The following is a 15,934-nucleotide window of genomic DNA, read 5'->3' as shown; positions in this document are numbered from 1 at the left end:
TGATGTGTGTGGCCATCCCTATTCTGTTGCATCAAATGCACACACCACTCAGGTGGGGAGAGAGCGCTGCTCATTTGAGGCAACCTGAAAACCCCCGATGGAAATGACTCTAATACATGACCCAATACAACCAGAGGTCTTATCAGGGGTATTATGTTATTGTGTTTTGTTTTTTTGTTGTTGGGGGGGGGGGTTAAAATTTGGAGGACAATGTACTGTGAACAGGTACATTGCAGTCTAATCAAGGGGAATTAAAATGCGGAAAGATGATTTTAAAATGTAGTACTCCATGGAAGTGTGACAATCCCTGAAGCAATTTTTAATGCAGAGGCCCGGATGATCAGGGCAAGTGGCACATTGAATGGTGGTGTCCTTCCGTATCCTCCTCCTGCGACACACTCCGCATTTTTTCTGGGCTCATTCCTTCTTTCCAGTGTGGGGGACCTCCCCTGGAAAGTGTTGGCCTGGGATGATAGTGGCACCTCACATTCCGGAAGTGCTTGGGGCCACTCCCCCCAGACCACCAAAGATCAGGGCCTTTATGAGCACCTCCTGGAATTTGAGAAATCTCCCTGTGCAGCCAGCGCTCAGGTATAGTAAAAAATGCATTGTACATGGCAACCTGGACCATGAAGATCGCAACTTTTTTGTACTATGCCCAGGTTTTGCACATGGCCTTATATGGCGTGAAGACTTGATCAGAAAGATCAACTCCCCCCATATACTGATGGTAGTCCATTATAAAATCAGGCTTGAGAACCAGTGCCACAGTATCTTGCACAGAGAAAGGTGAGCTGCCGTTACCATGAATTGTGGACAGCATAAGGACATCCCTCTTATCCTTATACCTGACCAGCAACAGGTTTTCATGGGTAAGGGCACAGGACTCACCCCTGGGGATTGGTGCCTGGAGAGGATAGGTCAGGAGGCCTCTCTGATTCTTCCAAATGGTCCCACAAGCGGACGTAGATCTGGCGGCGAGGGATTTGAACAGAGGGATACTAGTATAAAAGTTGTCCATGTGAAGGTGGTAACCCTTATCTAGTAGTGGATGCAAAAGGTCCCACATGAGTTTCCCGTTGACACCCAGAATGGGGGGACATTCTGGGGTTTCAATACGGGAATCTCGACCCTCATACACTCTAAACCTGTAAGATTACCCAAAGGTACTCTCACAGAGTTTATAGAGTTTCACGCCCCTATCTTGCCTGCTTGGATGGGATGTATTGGCAGAACATGAGTCTCCCCTTAAAACTGATAAGTGACTCATCAATTTAGACCTCCCTTTGGGGAACATAGGCCTCCAAAAATTTGGATCTATTACCGGCCGTATCTTGTACAGGCGGTCATGGGCACAATCACCTGGGGGGGGGGACATGCTGCATCGTCATTGAAATGCAGGCATTTCCGTATGGCCTCAAAACGTTCCCATGCCATGGCCCCATACTGTAGAGCAGGGTCTGGAAGAGGACATCTCCGCTCTAGTACTGCCTGACACTGTTTTTTTGACTAGGCCCATATGCAGCACGAGGCCCCAAAAGGTCCTCATCTCGGCTGCATCGACTGGGAACGAGCCCGGGTGAGCAGCGACAAACTGTTTAGCGTACAGGTTTGTCTGTGTCACCATCATGTTGACAAAGTCGTCACTGAAATAATGACTAAAGTCTATTTCAATGAACCCGGCAATGTCAATCTGGATTCCTGGGTTGCCAACAAACCCAGGAATCACATGCTAAAAGTTCTCTGGGGTAGTCCAGAAAGGTTCACAGGTAGAGGGTACCGGTGGCCTTGCGTGGTGGGCCGGCATACTAGTACTGGTGACAGGATCGCTAGTACTAGTATGAGGCAGAGGGTCAGTTGCATGGGGGGGCTGTGGTCTTGCACGGCGGTGTCTCCGTCTTTTTAAATGGTTTTAATTGTATATTTCCTTTTTTTTATGTCTAATTAAATGTAACACTCATTATAATACCATAGGTGTGCACCTTATTCTGTGCCTTGTCTTTTTCTCTAGTTTTTGTTCATATGTTGTATTTAATGCATTGGTAGCACCCATATTTATAATCTTAGGTTGAGCCTGCTATCTCCTTGGTGTATCCGCCGCCTTGGGGGCTCATCAACACTAGATGATAAGAAGAGCGAGGAAGACACCAGGAAAGTGGGGTCTTCCTTGCTCTCACTGTCGCTTTCAGTGTCGGAGGCAAGTATGGTATATGCCTCCTCTGCTGAAAACGCCCTGCGAGCCATTGCCTAACACTTATAAGAAGGGGGGGGGGGGTTCTACTTAATACCAAACCAGAAAAAAAAAAAAAGAAAAGAAAAGGAAGGCGCACGAAGGGGTATGGTCTGTCCACTCAGCGCGGACCTGCTGCTGGTGGCACAAATCGCAAATCCCCAAAAAAGGTGCTAAAAAAAGACAAAAAAAAGGTTATTAAAGGGGTATTCCAGGATTTTTTTTTATTTGACTATGCTACAAGGGCTATAAAGTTAGTGTAGTTCATGATATAGTGTATGTGCCTGTGTGTGATTTCATGTGCCTGTGTGTGATTCATCCAAATACCAACCAAGCAACCACAGTCTGATGTAACCAGGGTGGGCAAGGACCATTGTTATTTGCCCTCCCCAGCCTACATAACATCAGCCTGTTACCTCCTAGGCCCAAGAGCATCATGCCCAAGAGCATGACCTGAGGCTGTGGTTACTGGCACTACATGTTTTTGGAGCTAATGCTAAGCCATGGCCTTCTGCTGCTGTAGCCCACATGCTTTGATGTTGAATGTATTGTGCTTTCAGAGATGGTGATTATTTGAGTTACTCTTGCTTTTCTGTCATCTCAAACCAGTCTACCCATTCTCCTCTCACCTCTGACATCAACCAGGCATATTTTTATCCACACAACTGTCAGCTTGTCTGACAACAACAACCATGCCCCCATTTAAAGTCACTCTTTCCTCCCCATTCTGATGCCCGGTTTTAACCTCAGCAATTTGTCTTGACCACATCTACATGCCTACGTCTACATGGACTCCATGCAATGCTTTTTGTGAACTGTTCAATAAAAGTATGCATTTGTTATTGCATTTTATTTTAAAAACTAATTTCTACATGTTATTCTTGAGAGACATGGCTTTCTAGGATTAATATTATTTAATAAATTAATCGTGTAGAGATCTCAAGTGTATTTTTCATAGTGGTTAAATAGCATGCAGACACATGACGCCGAGCAAAGGAGAGAACAAGAGGATGAAAGGCAAGATATTTTTTCCTGATTGATAAAGCACTATGTATTAAATAAAATGTGCGAGAAGTATCCTAATAGAAAATGATATATTGTAACTAAATGTTTAATTTTAACTAAACATTAAATCTAAAATGTATACATTTCTCCCTGTAGTTTACATTTGCTTTGCTTTCCTTTGATGAAATAAAAAATATTTTGTCTTTTAGAATAGAAATCATATCTAAGTTTTGCACATTTGACATATTTTTGTTATTTTTTTTCACCATTATTTTTTTTAATGTTTTTCATTGGTTGTTTTTTTTTTTTTCCTTGGCTTTTATATCAGGTTTTGCTTTGATATTTTAAGGTAACGTGTTTTAAAGTATTGTTTTCCTCACATATGTCATAGCATTAATTACTAAGGAATTAAACACAAGAGGCAGCAATCAGAAATGGGTTGGGGAGGAGATCAGAGGCAATGTCATTTAATGTATATTGATAAAACCTCCAAAATTCATGGAAAAAACAACACTCTTTTTCATCAAATATTCAAATTGCACTCTAAAGTTATGTGTAGGTAAAAACTTTGTATGGAAATTTATTTGTATTTATTATTTATTCGTTTATTTATTTTTACTTTTTTAATTGCTAATTTTTTTAAATATGTTGTTATACTTTTTACTTGCATTTTTGAAAAATGTAATTAAAAACTACACTGCTCAAAAAAATAAAGGGAACACTAAGATAACACATCCTAGATCTGAATGAATGAACTAATCGTATGAAATACGCTGACAACAAAATCACACAAAAATCATCAATGGAAATCAAATTTATCAACCCATGGAGGTCTGGATATGGAGTCACACTCAAAATCAAAGTGGAAAACCACACTACAGGCTGATCCAAAATGTAATGTCCTTAAAACAAGTCAAAATGAGGTTCAATAGTGTGTGTGGCTTCCACTTGCCCGTATGACCTCCCTACAATGCCTGGGCATGCTCCTGATGAGGTGGCAGATGGTCTCCTGAGGGATGTCCTCCCAGACCTGGACTAAAGCATCCGCCAACTCCTGGACAGTCTGTGCTGCAACGTGGCGTTGGTGGATGGAGCGAGACATGATGTCCCAGATGTGCTCAATTGGATTCAGGTCTGAGGAAGGGGCGGGCCAGTCCTTAGCATCAATGCCTTCCTCTTGCAGGAACGCCTGACACACTCCAGCCACATGAGGTCTAGAATTGTCTTGCATTAGGAGGAACCCACGGCTACACTGCACCAGCATATGGTCTCCCAAGGGGTCTGAGGATCTCATCTCTGTACCTAATGGCAGTTAGGCTACCTTTGGCAAGCACATGGAGGGCTGTGCAGCCCCCCAAAGAAATGCCAACCCACACCATTACTGACCCACCGCAAAACCGGTCATGCTGGGGGATGTTGCAGGCAGCAGAACGTTCTCCACGGTGTCTCCAGACTCTCTCACGTTTGTCATATTTGCTCAGTGTGAACCTGCTTTCATCTATGAAGTGCACAGAGCGCCAGTGGCGAATTTGCCAATCTTGGTGTTCTCTGGCAAAGGTCAAACGTCCTGTACGGTGTTGGGCTGTAAGCACAACCCCCACCTGTGGATGTCAGGCCCTCATACCACCCTCATAGAGTCTGCTTCTGACTGTTTGAGTGGACACATGCACATTTGTGGCCTGCTGGAGGTCATTTTGAAGGGCTCTGGTAGTGCTCCTCCTGCTTCTCCTTGCACAAAGGTAGAGGTAGCGGTCCTGCTGCTGGATTGTTGCCCTCCCACTGCCTCCTCCACATCTCCTGATGTATTGGCCTGTCTCCTGGTAGCACCTCCATGCTCTTAACACTTGGCTGACAGACACAGCAAACCTTTTTGTCACAGCTCTAATTGATGTGCCATCCTGGATGAGCTGCACTACCTGAGCCACTTGTGTGGGTTGTAGACTCATGTTGCCACTGGAGTGAAAGCACCGCCAGCATTCAAAAGTGACCAAAACCTCAGTCTGTGGTCACCACCTGCAGAACCACTGCTTTATTGGGGGTGTCTTGCTAATTGCCTATAATTTCCACCCGTTGTCTGTTTCATTTGCACAACAGCATGTGAAATTGATTGTCAATCAGTGTTGCTTCCTGAGTAGACAGTGTGATTTCACAGAAGTGTGATTGACTTGGAGTTACATTTTATTGTTTAAGTGTTCCCTTTATTCTTTTTAAGCAGTGTATGTTCTCTTTTTATTATAATCTTTTGAAATACATTTATATTATACTGTATTTCAATGCATTTGACAAATTCGGGGGAAAATTGTGTCCATATTTTTCACATTGATGTGCTTTATCTAAGTCTAAAAGTATATACAGTACACACATACTGCATGCACAAACTCTTTAAATAGAGATGAGCAAATTTTCCGGAAAAATTTGGTTCGGTCAGAATTTATTTGTGGCAAATTTGTATTCAAAACGGCTATTTCTGGCCTATAGAGAGCCTCAATAGGGGTGTAGAACACTTTGCCTTGCTGTAACACTCATAGGGTGTGTGCTGGGGTAGTGAAATAATACTGTTATTCAGTATGACATGCAGAATAGAGGCGTCACTATTAGAATCACTGTCACAGAGCGGCACAGTGACAGAGCCTGGAAGTGGCATCAGTATGAGGAGACCATATAGTGGCTGAATGACCCAGCCTGGAGGTGACAACAGCCTGACGAGACCATAGGGCCTCACAATTGAAAAGATTAAAGATATTTTGTAACATTTATATTGAATATTTCAAATAAATGAACCTAAAAAGTTTTATTTAATGAGCCAGCAGCATGTGGAGACCCCATGGTGGTACAGTGACAAAGCCTGTAATTGGCGGCTGCATGAAGAGACCATATAGTGGCTGAATGACACAGCCTGGAGTTGGTGGCAGGATGAGAAGACCATATGGTGGCTGAATGACGCAGTCTGGAGGTGACGGAAGCATCAGGAGACCATACAGTTGAAGAATGAGACAGCATGAAGGTGGCAGCAGCATTAGGAGAACATATGGTGGCAGTATGAGACAGCCCGGAGGTGGCATCAGAAGCATCAGGAGTCCCGAAAGTGACTCAATATCAGAGTGGTGCGGTGGGTGGCAATACCAGTACCCGGTGACGAAGGTGTGTGAAAACAGGAGAACTTGGCATAGATGTGTGGCATCAGGCAAGGGGCAGGATCAGAATAGTAGCTGAGGCAGGTAGACAGAAGAAAACGGTCTCTTTTGTAAAAGTGTTAGTGTACACAAGTATTGAGGATAGGCTTAACGTAAAACTTAACTTTTAATATAATATATGTACCCACATTTTTTTTTTAAATCAAACAAAAGGAAAGGTGTGCAAAGAACACCTTGTGCCACCTACACCACCAAGTATTGATGTCATGCAAAGACCTATAAAAGGTGGAAGGGAACAACGTATGGTTCATTGTAAACAGTGGGGGTAAAAACTTCCCCGTAAGGCCCTGGAAAGTGTTACTTGCCCGAAAAGGGTGGCCCCACACAGGAAACTCTCCCTATTTCCACCTAAAAACCCTGTGAAATAGCAGTGTTTGTAGGGGGAAATAGGGAGAGGTTCCTGTGTGGGGCCACCCTTTTTAGGGCAAGTAACACTTTCCAAGAAGGGAATTAATAATGCGAGAATAGGGCCTTACAGGGGAAGTTTTTATCCCCACTGGTTACAATGAACCATACATTGTTCCCTTCCACCTTTTAGAGGTATTTGCATCACATTAATACTTGGTGGTGTAGGTGGCACATGGTGTTTTTTGCACACCTTTCCTCTTGTTTGATTTAAAAAACAAATTGTGTACATATATTTCATCCTAAGAAAAGTTAAGTTTTAGTTAATGCATATCCTCAATACTCACTTGGACAGCCAAAAGTACACACCTGCTGCGGTTCTAAACAAAAACTATTAAGCGTAGTGGAGCACATCCTACTGCCCTCATAAGTGCATACCACATACGTACTTCTAAGTGTTGTACCATTACGTTCCTGATGAAGTCTTAAGCGCCTAGTTACTGTAATAGGCCAGCCAAAAGTACACACCTTCTGCTCGACAAATACTGTTTTAATCGTAGTGAAGCGTATTGTACTCCCCTCATATATGCACTAAGTATGTCAGGCAGAGAAGTGCCATGCACAGAGGAGTGGCAGAGGCCTAAATTTTTCAGGCGCAGGCAGAGGTCGAAGCAGAGTACGGGTGAGTGGTAGCAGGAGTCGCAGCGGGAGGCCAGATCTCCCGGCATCAGCTAGCGGTCGTGTCTCCGAACAGCAACCCATCTGCCATCATCAATTGGTTAACATGGTTATCCACTTCATCACAAGTGACATCTGACACCCCCAGTCAACAGTCGGTTGGTTCCTCAGACACAACCCTCAGTTGGCATGGCCCAGGAGCAGTCCATGTCCTTCCATTGCCTCTGCCCTATGCTGTTCCCTCCCCAACAGAAGTATCTTATGCTGTGGATTCAGCTCCACTATTTAGTGAGGACGATCTAATAGAGGACAGTCAGCAGCTACTGCCCAGCCAAGAAGTGGAGAAGACATCTGCCGCTTCTTCCAGTAGATGGGCAAGTAGTGATCAAGAGAGTGACGTGGGAGGTGGTGTTGCGAGCATTCAGGCTCCTGAAGCAGACACTGTTGAGGAACCTGAGGACGACATCAGGGACGTGCAGAGTCAACTGCCTGTGAGGCAGCAGCTGAGCCAGCAAGGTGGTAGCATGGTTGGCTGGTTGGCAGTCAGCATGGTGACAGAATTTGAAAGTCTGGAGACAATCGTGCCCAGGGTAGGCTGCTGCAAAGCAGGTGGTCTACCCTGGGCACGATTGTCTCCAGACAAGTAGCAGTAGCAGTCAATCAGTGCGGGCTGTTGGTGGGAAAATCAGCTACTCGGCGGTGTGGCAGTTTTTTATCAAGCATCCAGAGGAGGTTAACCTGGCCACATGCAAGATGTGTCGGCAGAAGGTGAAGTGTGGCCAGGGTGACAATGTTGGCACCACGGTCCTGCATATGCAGCGTCACCATAAATCAGCCTGGGAGAACTGTCACTCCAATGTGGTTGTCCAGCATGCTGCATTACCCAGTGGCAAACCGCTCCTTGTTTCAGCTAGCCAAGGCTCCACCACCTCAGCCAAAGGGAGCTGTGTGTCATACCCATCTTCTGTTGCTCCAGATGCTTCTGCTCCTTCTACGAGTCAGTCATTCCGTCTGCAATCCATCGGCGAAGCCATGTCCAAGAGACAACAGTGTGAGCCCACAAGTTACTGGTGCTGCAGTCCCTCCCTTTTCAAGTGGTGGACTCTGCATCTTTCAGAGAACTGATGGCTTGTGCCGAGCCGAGGTGGAGAGCGCCAAGCCATCATTTCTTTGCAAAGAAGACAGTACCAGCCCTGCACAATTTTGTGGAACAGGATGTGGGCCAGTCCTTGAGCCCGTTGGTGTGTACCAAAGAGCACGGCAGCGCCGACGTGTGGAGCTGAAACTACGGTCAGGGACAAAGCATGTCCTTTACAGCCCACTGGGTGAACGTGGTTCCTGCACAACTACTATAACAGCAACTTGGACAGGTCCCGCCGCTTCGGCCTCCATGCTCTCAGGCCGTTGGTCCTGTGACAGTGTGCGACTCCGCCTCCACATCCTCCACTGTGTCCTCAGCCTCCACTGCACGGGCAAGTCTCAGTGCCCCACCAGCATACCATGTGTGTAGGGCACAGCGCTGTCACGCTGAGAGGCATGGGCTGGAACAGCTGGTAGCTCACCTCACAGTGGACCGCCAGCTCGATGCTCACCAGAATGGGTACTCAAAAAATGTAAATAAATTCAAATTAAATTAAATAAAAAATACATTAAAAATCTAGTTATTCTTTTGCAACAGTGATTCTAATAGCGATGCCTGTAATCTGCATTTCATACTGAATAACAGTATTATTTCATTAACACAGCACACTCCCTATGCGTATTAGGAAAAGGCAAAGTGTTCTACACCCCTATTGAGGCTCTCTGTAGGCCAGAAATAGCAATTTTTAATAGCAATTTGCCACGAATAAATTCGGAATGAAAATAATTCAGAGAATTGGCCGAATCGCATTTTGAAAAAATTTGCTCATCTTTAACAATAAATGTCATTTTATACCATTGATGATAGCAGAGCTCTGTTGCTTAGACTACACTCTTTGAAATTAAACTTGAAATTAAAATGTATTTATTTATTTTTTATATTTTTTGACTTACCGTATATACTCGAGTATAAGCCGACCCGAGTATAAGCCGAGACCCCTAATTTCAACCCAAAATCCCAGGAAAAGTTATTGACTCGAGTATAAGCCTAGGGTGGGAAATACATCATCCCCCCCTGTCATCATCCAGACCCGTCATTAACATCCTCATCATAATCCCCTTGTCATCATCCCCCACATCCCCCCTTCATCATCTCCTTATCATCCCACACATCCCCCCTTCATCATCCCCTTGTCATCATCCCACACATCCCCCCTTCATCATCCCCTTGTCATCATCCCACACATCCCCCCTTCATCATCCCCTTGTCATCATCCCACACATCCCCCCTTCATCATTCCCTTGTCATCATCCCACACATCCCCCCTTCATCATCCCACCCCCCCTCCCTTTATCATCCTCTTGTCATCATCCCCACCCCCCTTCATCATCCCACACACCCCCCTCCTTCATCATCCTCTTCTCATCATTCGCCCTCAGTGGTCTTCAACCTGCGGACCTCCAGAGGTTTCAAAACTACAACTCCCAGCAAGCCCGGGCAGCCATCGGCTGTCCGGGCTTGCTGGGAGTTGTAGTTTTGAAACCTCCGGAGGTCCGCAGGTTGAAGACCACTGCGGCCTTCGACATCATCCAGCCCCCTCTCACCCCCTTTAGTTCTGAGTACTCACCTCCGCTCGGCGCTGGTCCGGTCCTGCAGGGCTGTCCGGAGAGGAGGTGGTCCGGTGGGATAGTGGTTCCGGGCTGCTATCTTCACCGGGGGCGCCTCTTCTCCGCGCTTCCGGCCCGGAATAGAGGCGTTGCCTTGACAATGACGCAGAAGTATGTTGGCAATGAACGCACCTCTGCGTCGTTGTCAAGGCAACGTGACTATTCTGAGGCCGGGCCCGAAGCGCTTAGAAGAGGCCTCCCCGGTGAAGATAGCAGCCCGGAACCACTATCCCACCGGACCACCTCCTCACCGGACAGTCCTGCAGGACCGGACCAGCGCCGAGCGGAGGTAAGTACTGTACAGAACTAAATGGGGGTGAGAGGGGGCTGGATGATGTCGAAAGCCGCAGTGGTCTTCAACCTGCGGACCTCCGGAGGTTTCAAAACTACAACTCCCAGCAAGCCCGTACAGCCGATGGCTGCCCGGGCTTGCTGGAAGTTGTAGTTTTGAAACCTCTGGAGGTCCGCAGGTTGAAGACCACTGCGGGTGGGGGAGTTCACTCGAGTATAAGCCGAGGGGGGTGTTTTCAGCACGAAAAATCGTGCTGAAAAACTTGGCTTATACTCGAGTATATACGGTACTATATACTTGTCGTGAATATACTCATTTACTCTTACTATTCTCTTTCAGATACAATTTGGAGGTGAACATAATGAATCAGACCACAATTGTAACATTTTACATGACGGGGTTAACTTCAGACCCCTTGAGTCAAATATTACTGTTTGCACTATTTTTGGTCATTTATCTCTGTTCCTTTGTGTGCAACCTTTGCATGATGCTCTTAATAAGGATGACGCACCATCTTCATTCACCCATGTATTTTTTCCTAAGCAATTTATCTCTTATAGACTTATGTTTTTCTTCAAGTATTATACCTAGGATGTTGGCAGATTTTATTTCCAAGACAAAGCCCATTGCTTCCATTGCATGTGCCACTCAAATGTTTTGTTTTTCTCTCTTTGCAGCCTCTGAGAGTTTGTTGGTATCAGCAATGGCATACGACCGTTATGTAGCAATATGTCGACCCTTGGTCTATCACAGTATTATGGTCAAGACCATGTGTTGGGGTTTAACACTAGGAGCTTATGTCTGTAGTTTTCTTGCATCTATTACTATTACTTTACTAGTATTTCCTCTCTGTGGCTCTAACACAGTCATCAATCATTTTTATTGTGATATCCCGCCTCTTCTGAAACTCACCTGTGGCCACTCTCAAATCAGAAAATATGTCGTCATTGTGTTGACCCGTGCAATAGGAAGTGCTTGTTTTCTTGTAATATTGTTTTCTTATGTATATATAGTACATACCATTCTAGGAATTCACTCAAAAAATGGCAGAACCAAAGCATTTTCAACCTGCGCGTCCCACCTGGCAGTAGTTGTCACCTTCTACACCACCTCACTTGGGAATTATTTCAGACCAGAGACGGGTTTAAATGCAGATAATATTGGCAAGGTCTTCTCTATTTTTTACACAGTGACTCCCCCATTATTAAACCCTCTGATATACAGCTTTAAAAATACCGAAGTCAAAAGTGCAGTGTTAAAATTTTTTCTTCTAGGTCAGATTCAAAAACATTCTTAAAATCTCTCAAAAGATAATTTCTACTCAGAAAGTAAAATGATCTTATATTAGTCATAATATCCAAGGTTCAAAAATATTGCCGGAGCTCTATCCATTCCTTATGGAAGTTTGAACATTGCCGAACTCAGCTGTCGCTCCAGCGTCAATGCATTGCCAGTCTTTATTACCCATAAGGATGATATGCCATCACATGCCAGCAGAGAGTTATGGACATATACAAAAGGACCACTGAGGTCACTGACTGGCTGCAGCATTCCCATGTACATGACATCATTACTACAGGCAAATAAATACCATTGGGGACTACTGGCAGGATGTTAACCACTTAAGGACCTAGGGCGTATGGATATGCCTTGACGTCCTGGTACTTAAGGACCCAGGGCGTATCCATACGCCCGTTGGAATTTCGGTCCCCGCCGCGCGCCGGGCGGGGACCGGGCCGGGGTGACTGCTGATATCAATCAGCAGGCACCCCGTGCAAATGCCCAGGGGGGTCATCAGACCCCCCCCCCCCCGTCGGCGATCGGCGCAAATCGCAAGTGAATTCACACTTGCGATTTGCGCCGATTCCGGGTCATACGGGTCTATTGTGACCCGGTGACCCGGAATAGAAGGGGGATCGCGGTTGTCTAAGACACCCACGATCCCCCTGTAGGCATAGGAGTGAGGTGGCAGAGTTGCCACCCCTCCTATCCCTGCTATTGGTCTGCTATTGATCGTCAGAGGCGATGACCAATAGCAGACCAGGGGCGGGGGGGTTAACTTTCGTTTTCCCCGTCCTGCCCTCCCACAATAGGCGGGGCAGAACGGGGAACCGAAGGGGACCGGGCGCCGACGTCCACTTACCCGTCCGGAGGCTGCGGCGACGTTGATCGGCGGGCGGCGTCACGTGCGTCTGAAGAGGACGGCTGCCGGGATCCTACGGAAGCCGGTAAGTAGATCTGGAGGGCTACAGTCTGAGACCGTGGTCTCTAACTGTAGCCCTCCAGATGTTGCAAAACTACAACTCCCAGCATGCCCAGACAGCTGTTTGGGCATGCTGGAATATGTAGTTTTGCAACAGCTGGAGGGCTGCAGTTTGAGACCACTATACAGTGGTCTCTAAACTATATCCCTCCAGATGTTGCAAAACTACAACTCCTAGCATGCCCACATAGCTGTTTGTTGTCTGAACATGCTGGGAGTTGTAGTTTTGCAACATCTGGAGGTCCACAGTTTGGAGATCACTGTGCAGTGGTCTAAAAACTGTAGCTCTCCAGATGTTGCAAAACTGCAATTCCCAGCATGCCCAGAAAGCAAACAGCTGTCTCGGCATGCTGGGAGTTGTAGTTGGGTACCTCCAGCTATTGCATAACTACATCTCCCAGCATGCCCTTCGGTGATTAGTACATGCTGGGAGTTGTAGTTTTGCAACAGCTGGAGGCACACTGGTTGGAAAATATTGAGTTAGGTAACAGAACCTAACTGAAGGTTTTCCAACCAGTGTGCCTCCAGCTGTTGCAAAACTACAACTCCCAGCATGCACGGTCTGTCAGTACATGCTGGGAGTTGTAGTTTTGAAACAGCTGGAGGTTTGCCCCCCCATGTGAACGTACAGGGTACATTCACATAGGCGGGTTTACAGTAAATTTCCTGCTTCAAGTTTGGGCTGCGGCAAATTCTTTGCCGCAGTGCAAACTCCTAGCGGGAAATTCACCGTAACCCACCAGTGTGAATGTACCCTAAAAACACTACACTACACTAACACCTAATAAAGGGTAAAACACTACATATACACCCCTTACACTGCCCCCCCCCCAATAAACAATTTAAAACGTCTTGTACGGCAGGGTTTCCAAAACGGAGCCTCCAGCTGTTGCAAAACAACAACTCCCAGCATTTCTGGACAGCCACTGACTGTCCAGGCATGCTGGGAGTTTAGCAACAGCTGGAGGCACCCTGTTTGGGAATCACTGGCATAGAATACCCCTATGTCCACCCCTATGCAATCCCTAATTTAGTCCTCAAATGCGCATGGTGCTCTCTTACTTCGGAGCCCTGTCGTATTTCAAGGAAACAGTTTAGGGCCACATATGGGGTATCTCCGTACTCGGGAGAAATTACACTACAAATTTTGGGGGGCTTCTTTTCCTTTTACCGCTTGTGAAAAGGAAAAGTTGGGGGCTACACCAGCCTGTTAGTGTAACATTTTTTTATTTTTTTACACTAAACATGCTGGTGTTGCCCCATACTTTTTATTTCCACAAGCGGTAAAAGGAAAAAAAGACCCCCAAAATTTGTAACGCAATTTCTCCTGAGTACAGAAATACCCCAGATGTGGGCGTAAAATGCTCTGCGGGCACACAACAAGGCTCAGGAGTGAGAGTGCACCATGTACATTTGAGGCCTAAAGATTTGCACAGGGGTGGCTGATTTTACAGTGGTTCTGACAAACGCCAAAAAAAATAAATACCCACATGTGACCCCATTTTGGAAACTACACCCCTCACCGAACGTGACAAGGGGTATAGTGAGCCTGAACACCCCACAGGTGTTTGACGAATTTTCATTAAAGTTGGATGGGAAAATGAAAAAAATTATATTTTTTCACTAAAATGCTGGTGTTACCCTAAATTTTTCATTTTCACATCGGGAAATAGGAAAAAAGCCCCCCCAAATTTGTAAACCCATCTCTTCTGAGTAAGAACATACCCCATATGTGAATTTAAAGTGCTCTGCGGGCGAACTACAATGCTCAGAAGAGAAGAAGCGCCATTGGGATTTTGTAGAGAAAATTTGTCCGGAATTGAAGGCCACATGTGTTTACAAAGCCCCCATAGTGCCAGAACAATGGATCCCCGACACATGTGACCCCATTTTGGAAACTACACCCCTCACGTAATGTAATAAAGGGTACATTGAGAATTTACGCCCCACAGATGTCTGACAGATTTTTGGAACAGTGGTCCGTAAAAATGAAAAATAAACTTTTTCATTTGCACAGCCCACTGTTCCAAAGTTCTGTGGGGTGTAAATACTCACTGCACCCCTTATTAAATTCTGTGAGGGGTGTAGTTTCCAAAATGGGGTCACATGTGGGGGGTTCCACTGTTCTGGCACCACGGGGGGCTTTGTAAACGCACATGGCCCCTGACTACCATTCCAAACTAATTCTCTTTCCAAAAGCTCAATGGCGCTCCTCCTCTTCTGAGCATTGTAGTTCGCCAGCAGAGCATTTTACGTCCTAACATGGGGTATTTCCATACTCAGAAGAAATGGGGTTACACATTTTGGGGGTCATTTTCTCCTATTACCCCTTGTAAAAATGTAAAATTTTCGGGAAAAACTGCATTTTAGTAAAAAAAAATTTTTTTTTCATTTACATATCCAACTTTAACGAAAAGTCGTCAAACACCTGTGGGGTGTTAAGGCTCAGCGGACCCCTTGTTACGTTCCTTGAGGGGTGTAGTTTCCAAAATAGTATGCCATGTGGGTATTTTTTGCTGTTCTGGCACCACAGGGGCTTCCTAAATGCGACATGCCCCCAAAAAAACATTTCAGCAAAAGTTGCTTTCAAAAAGCCAAATGTGACTCCTTCTCTTCTGAGCATTGTAGTTTGCCCGCAAAGAATTTTACATCCTAACATGGGGTATTTCCATACTCAGAAGAGATGGGGTTACAAATTTGGGGCGGCATTTTCTCCCATTACCCTTTGTAAAAATGGTAAATTTGGGGGAAAAACTGCACTTTAGTGAAAAACTTTTTTTTTCATTTACACATCCGAATTTAACGAAAAGTCGTCAAACACCTGTGGGGTGTTAAGGCTCACTGGACCCCTTGTTACGTGCCTTGAGGGGTCTAGTTTCCAAAATGGTATGCCATTTTGGGGTTTTCTGCTGTTCTGGCACCATAGGGGCTTCCTAAATGTGACATGCCCCCCAAAAACCATTTCAGCAAAATTCCCTCTCCAAAATCCTATTGTCGCTCCTTCCCTTCTGAGCCCTCTAGTGCACCCGCCGAACACTTGACATACACATATGAGCTATTTCCTTACTCGAGAGAAATTGGGTTACAAATTTTGGGGGGATTTTTCATCTATTACCCCTTGTAAAAATTCAAAAACTGGGTCTACAAGAACATGCGAGTGTAAAAAATGAAGATTTTGA

The 15,934-nt window shown here is 45.6% G+C and overlaps 1 protein-coding gene across 1 annotated transcript; it reads left to right on the top strand.

Moving 5' to 3' along the window:
• Positions 1–1,654: 1,654 nt before the first annotated feature.
• Positions 1,655–11,789, top strand: LOC130367363 (olfactory receptor 9Q2-like). Its single transcript, XM_056569777.1, has 2 exons — positions 1,655–1,776; positions 10,832–11,789. The coding sequence occupies exons 1-2, from the start codon at positions 1,655–1,657 to the stop codon at positions 11,787–11,789; spliced, it is 1,080 nt and encodes a 359-aa protein (XP_056425752.1).
• Positions 11,790–15,934: the final 4,145 nt, after the last annotated feature.

This window comes from Hyla sarda, chromosome 4, assembly GCF_029499605.1.
Source record: "Hyla sarda isolate aHylSar1 chromosome 4, aHylSar1.hap1, whole genome shotgun sequence".
Classification (NCBI taxonomy): domain Eukaryota; kingdom Metazoa; phylum Chordata; class Amphibia; order Anura; family Hylidae; genus Hyla; species Hyla sarda.
Note: the sequence above shows the minus strand (reverse complement) of the source record. Positions and strands in the feature narration are given on the sequence as shown.

What these genes read in the sequence shown, in the direction of transcription:
- LOC130367363 (XM_056569777.1), top strand. Translation starts at nt 1,655, where the DNA reads ATGACTAAAGTCTATTTCAATGAACCCGGCAATGTCAATCTGGATTCC. An exon ending in GAAAGGTTCACAGGTAGAGG is followed by an intron (nt 1,777 to 10,831) that starts GTACCGGTGGCC and finishes ATTCTCTTTCAG; the next exon opens with ATACAATTTGGAGGTGAACA.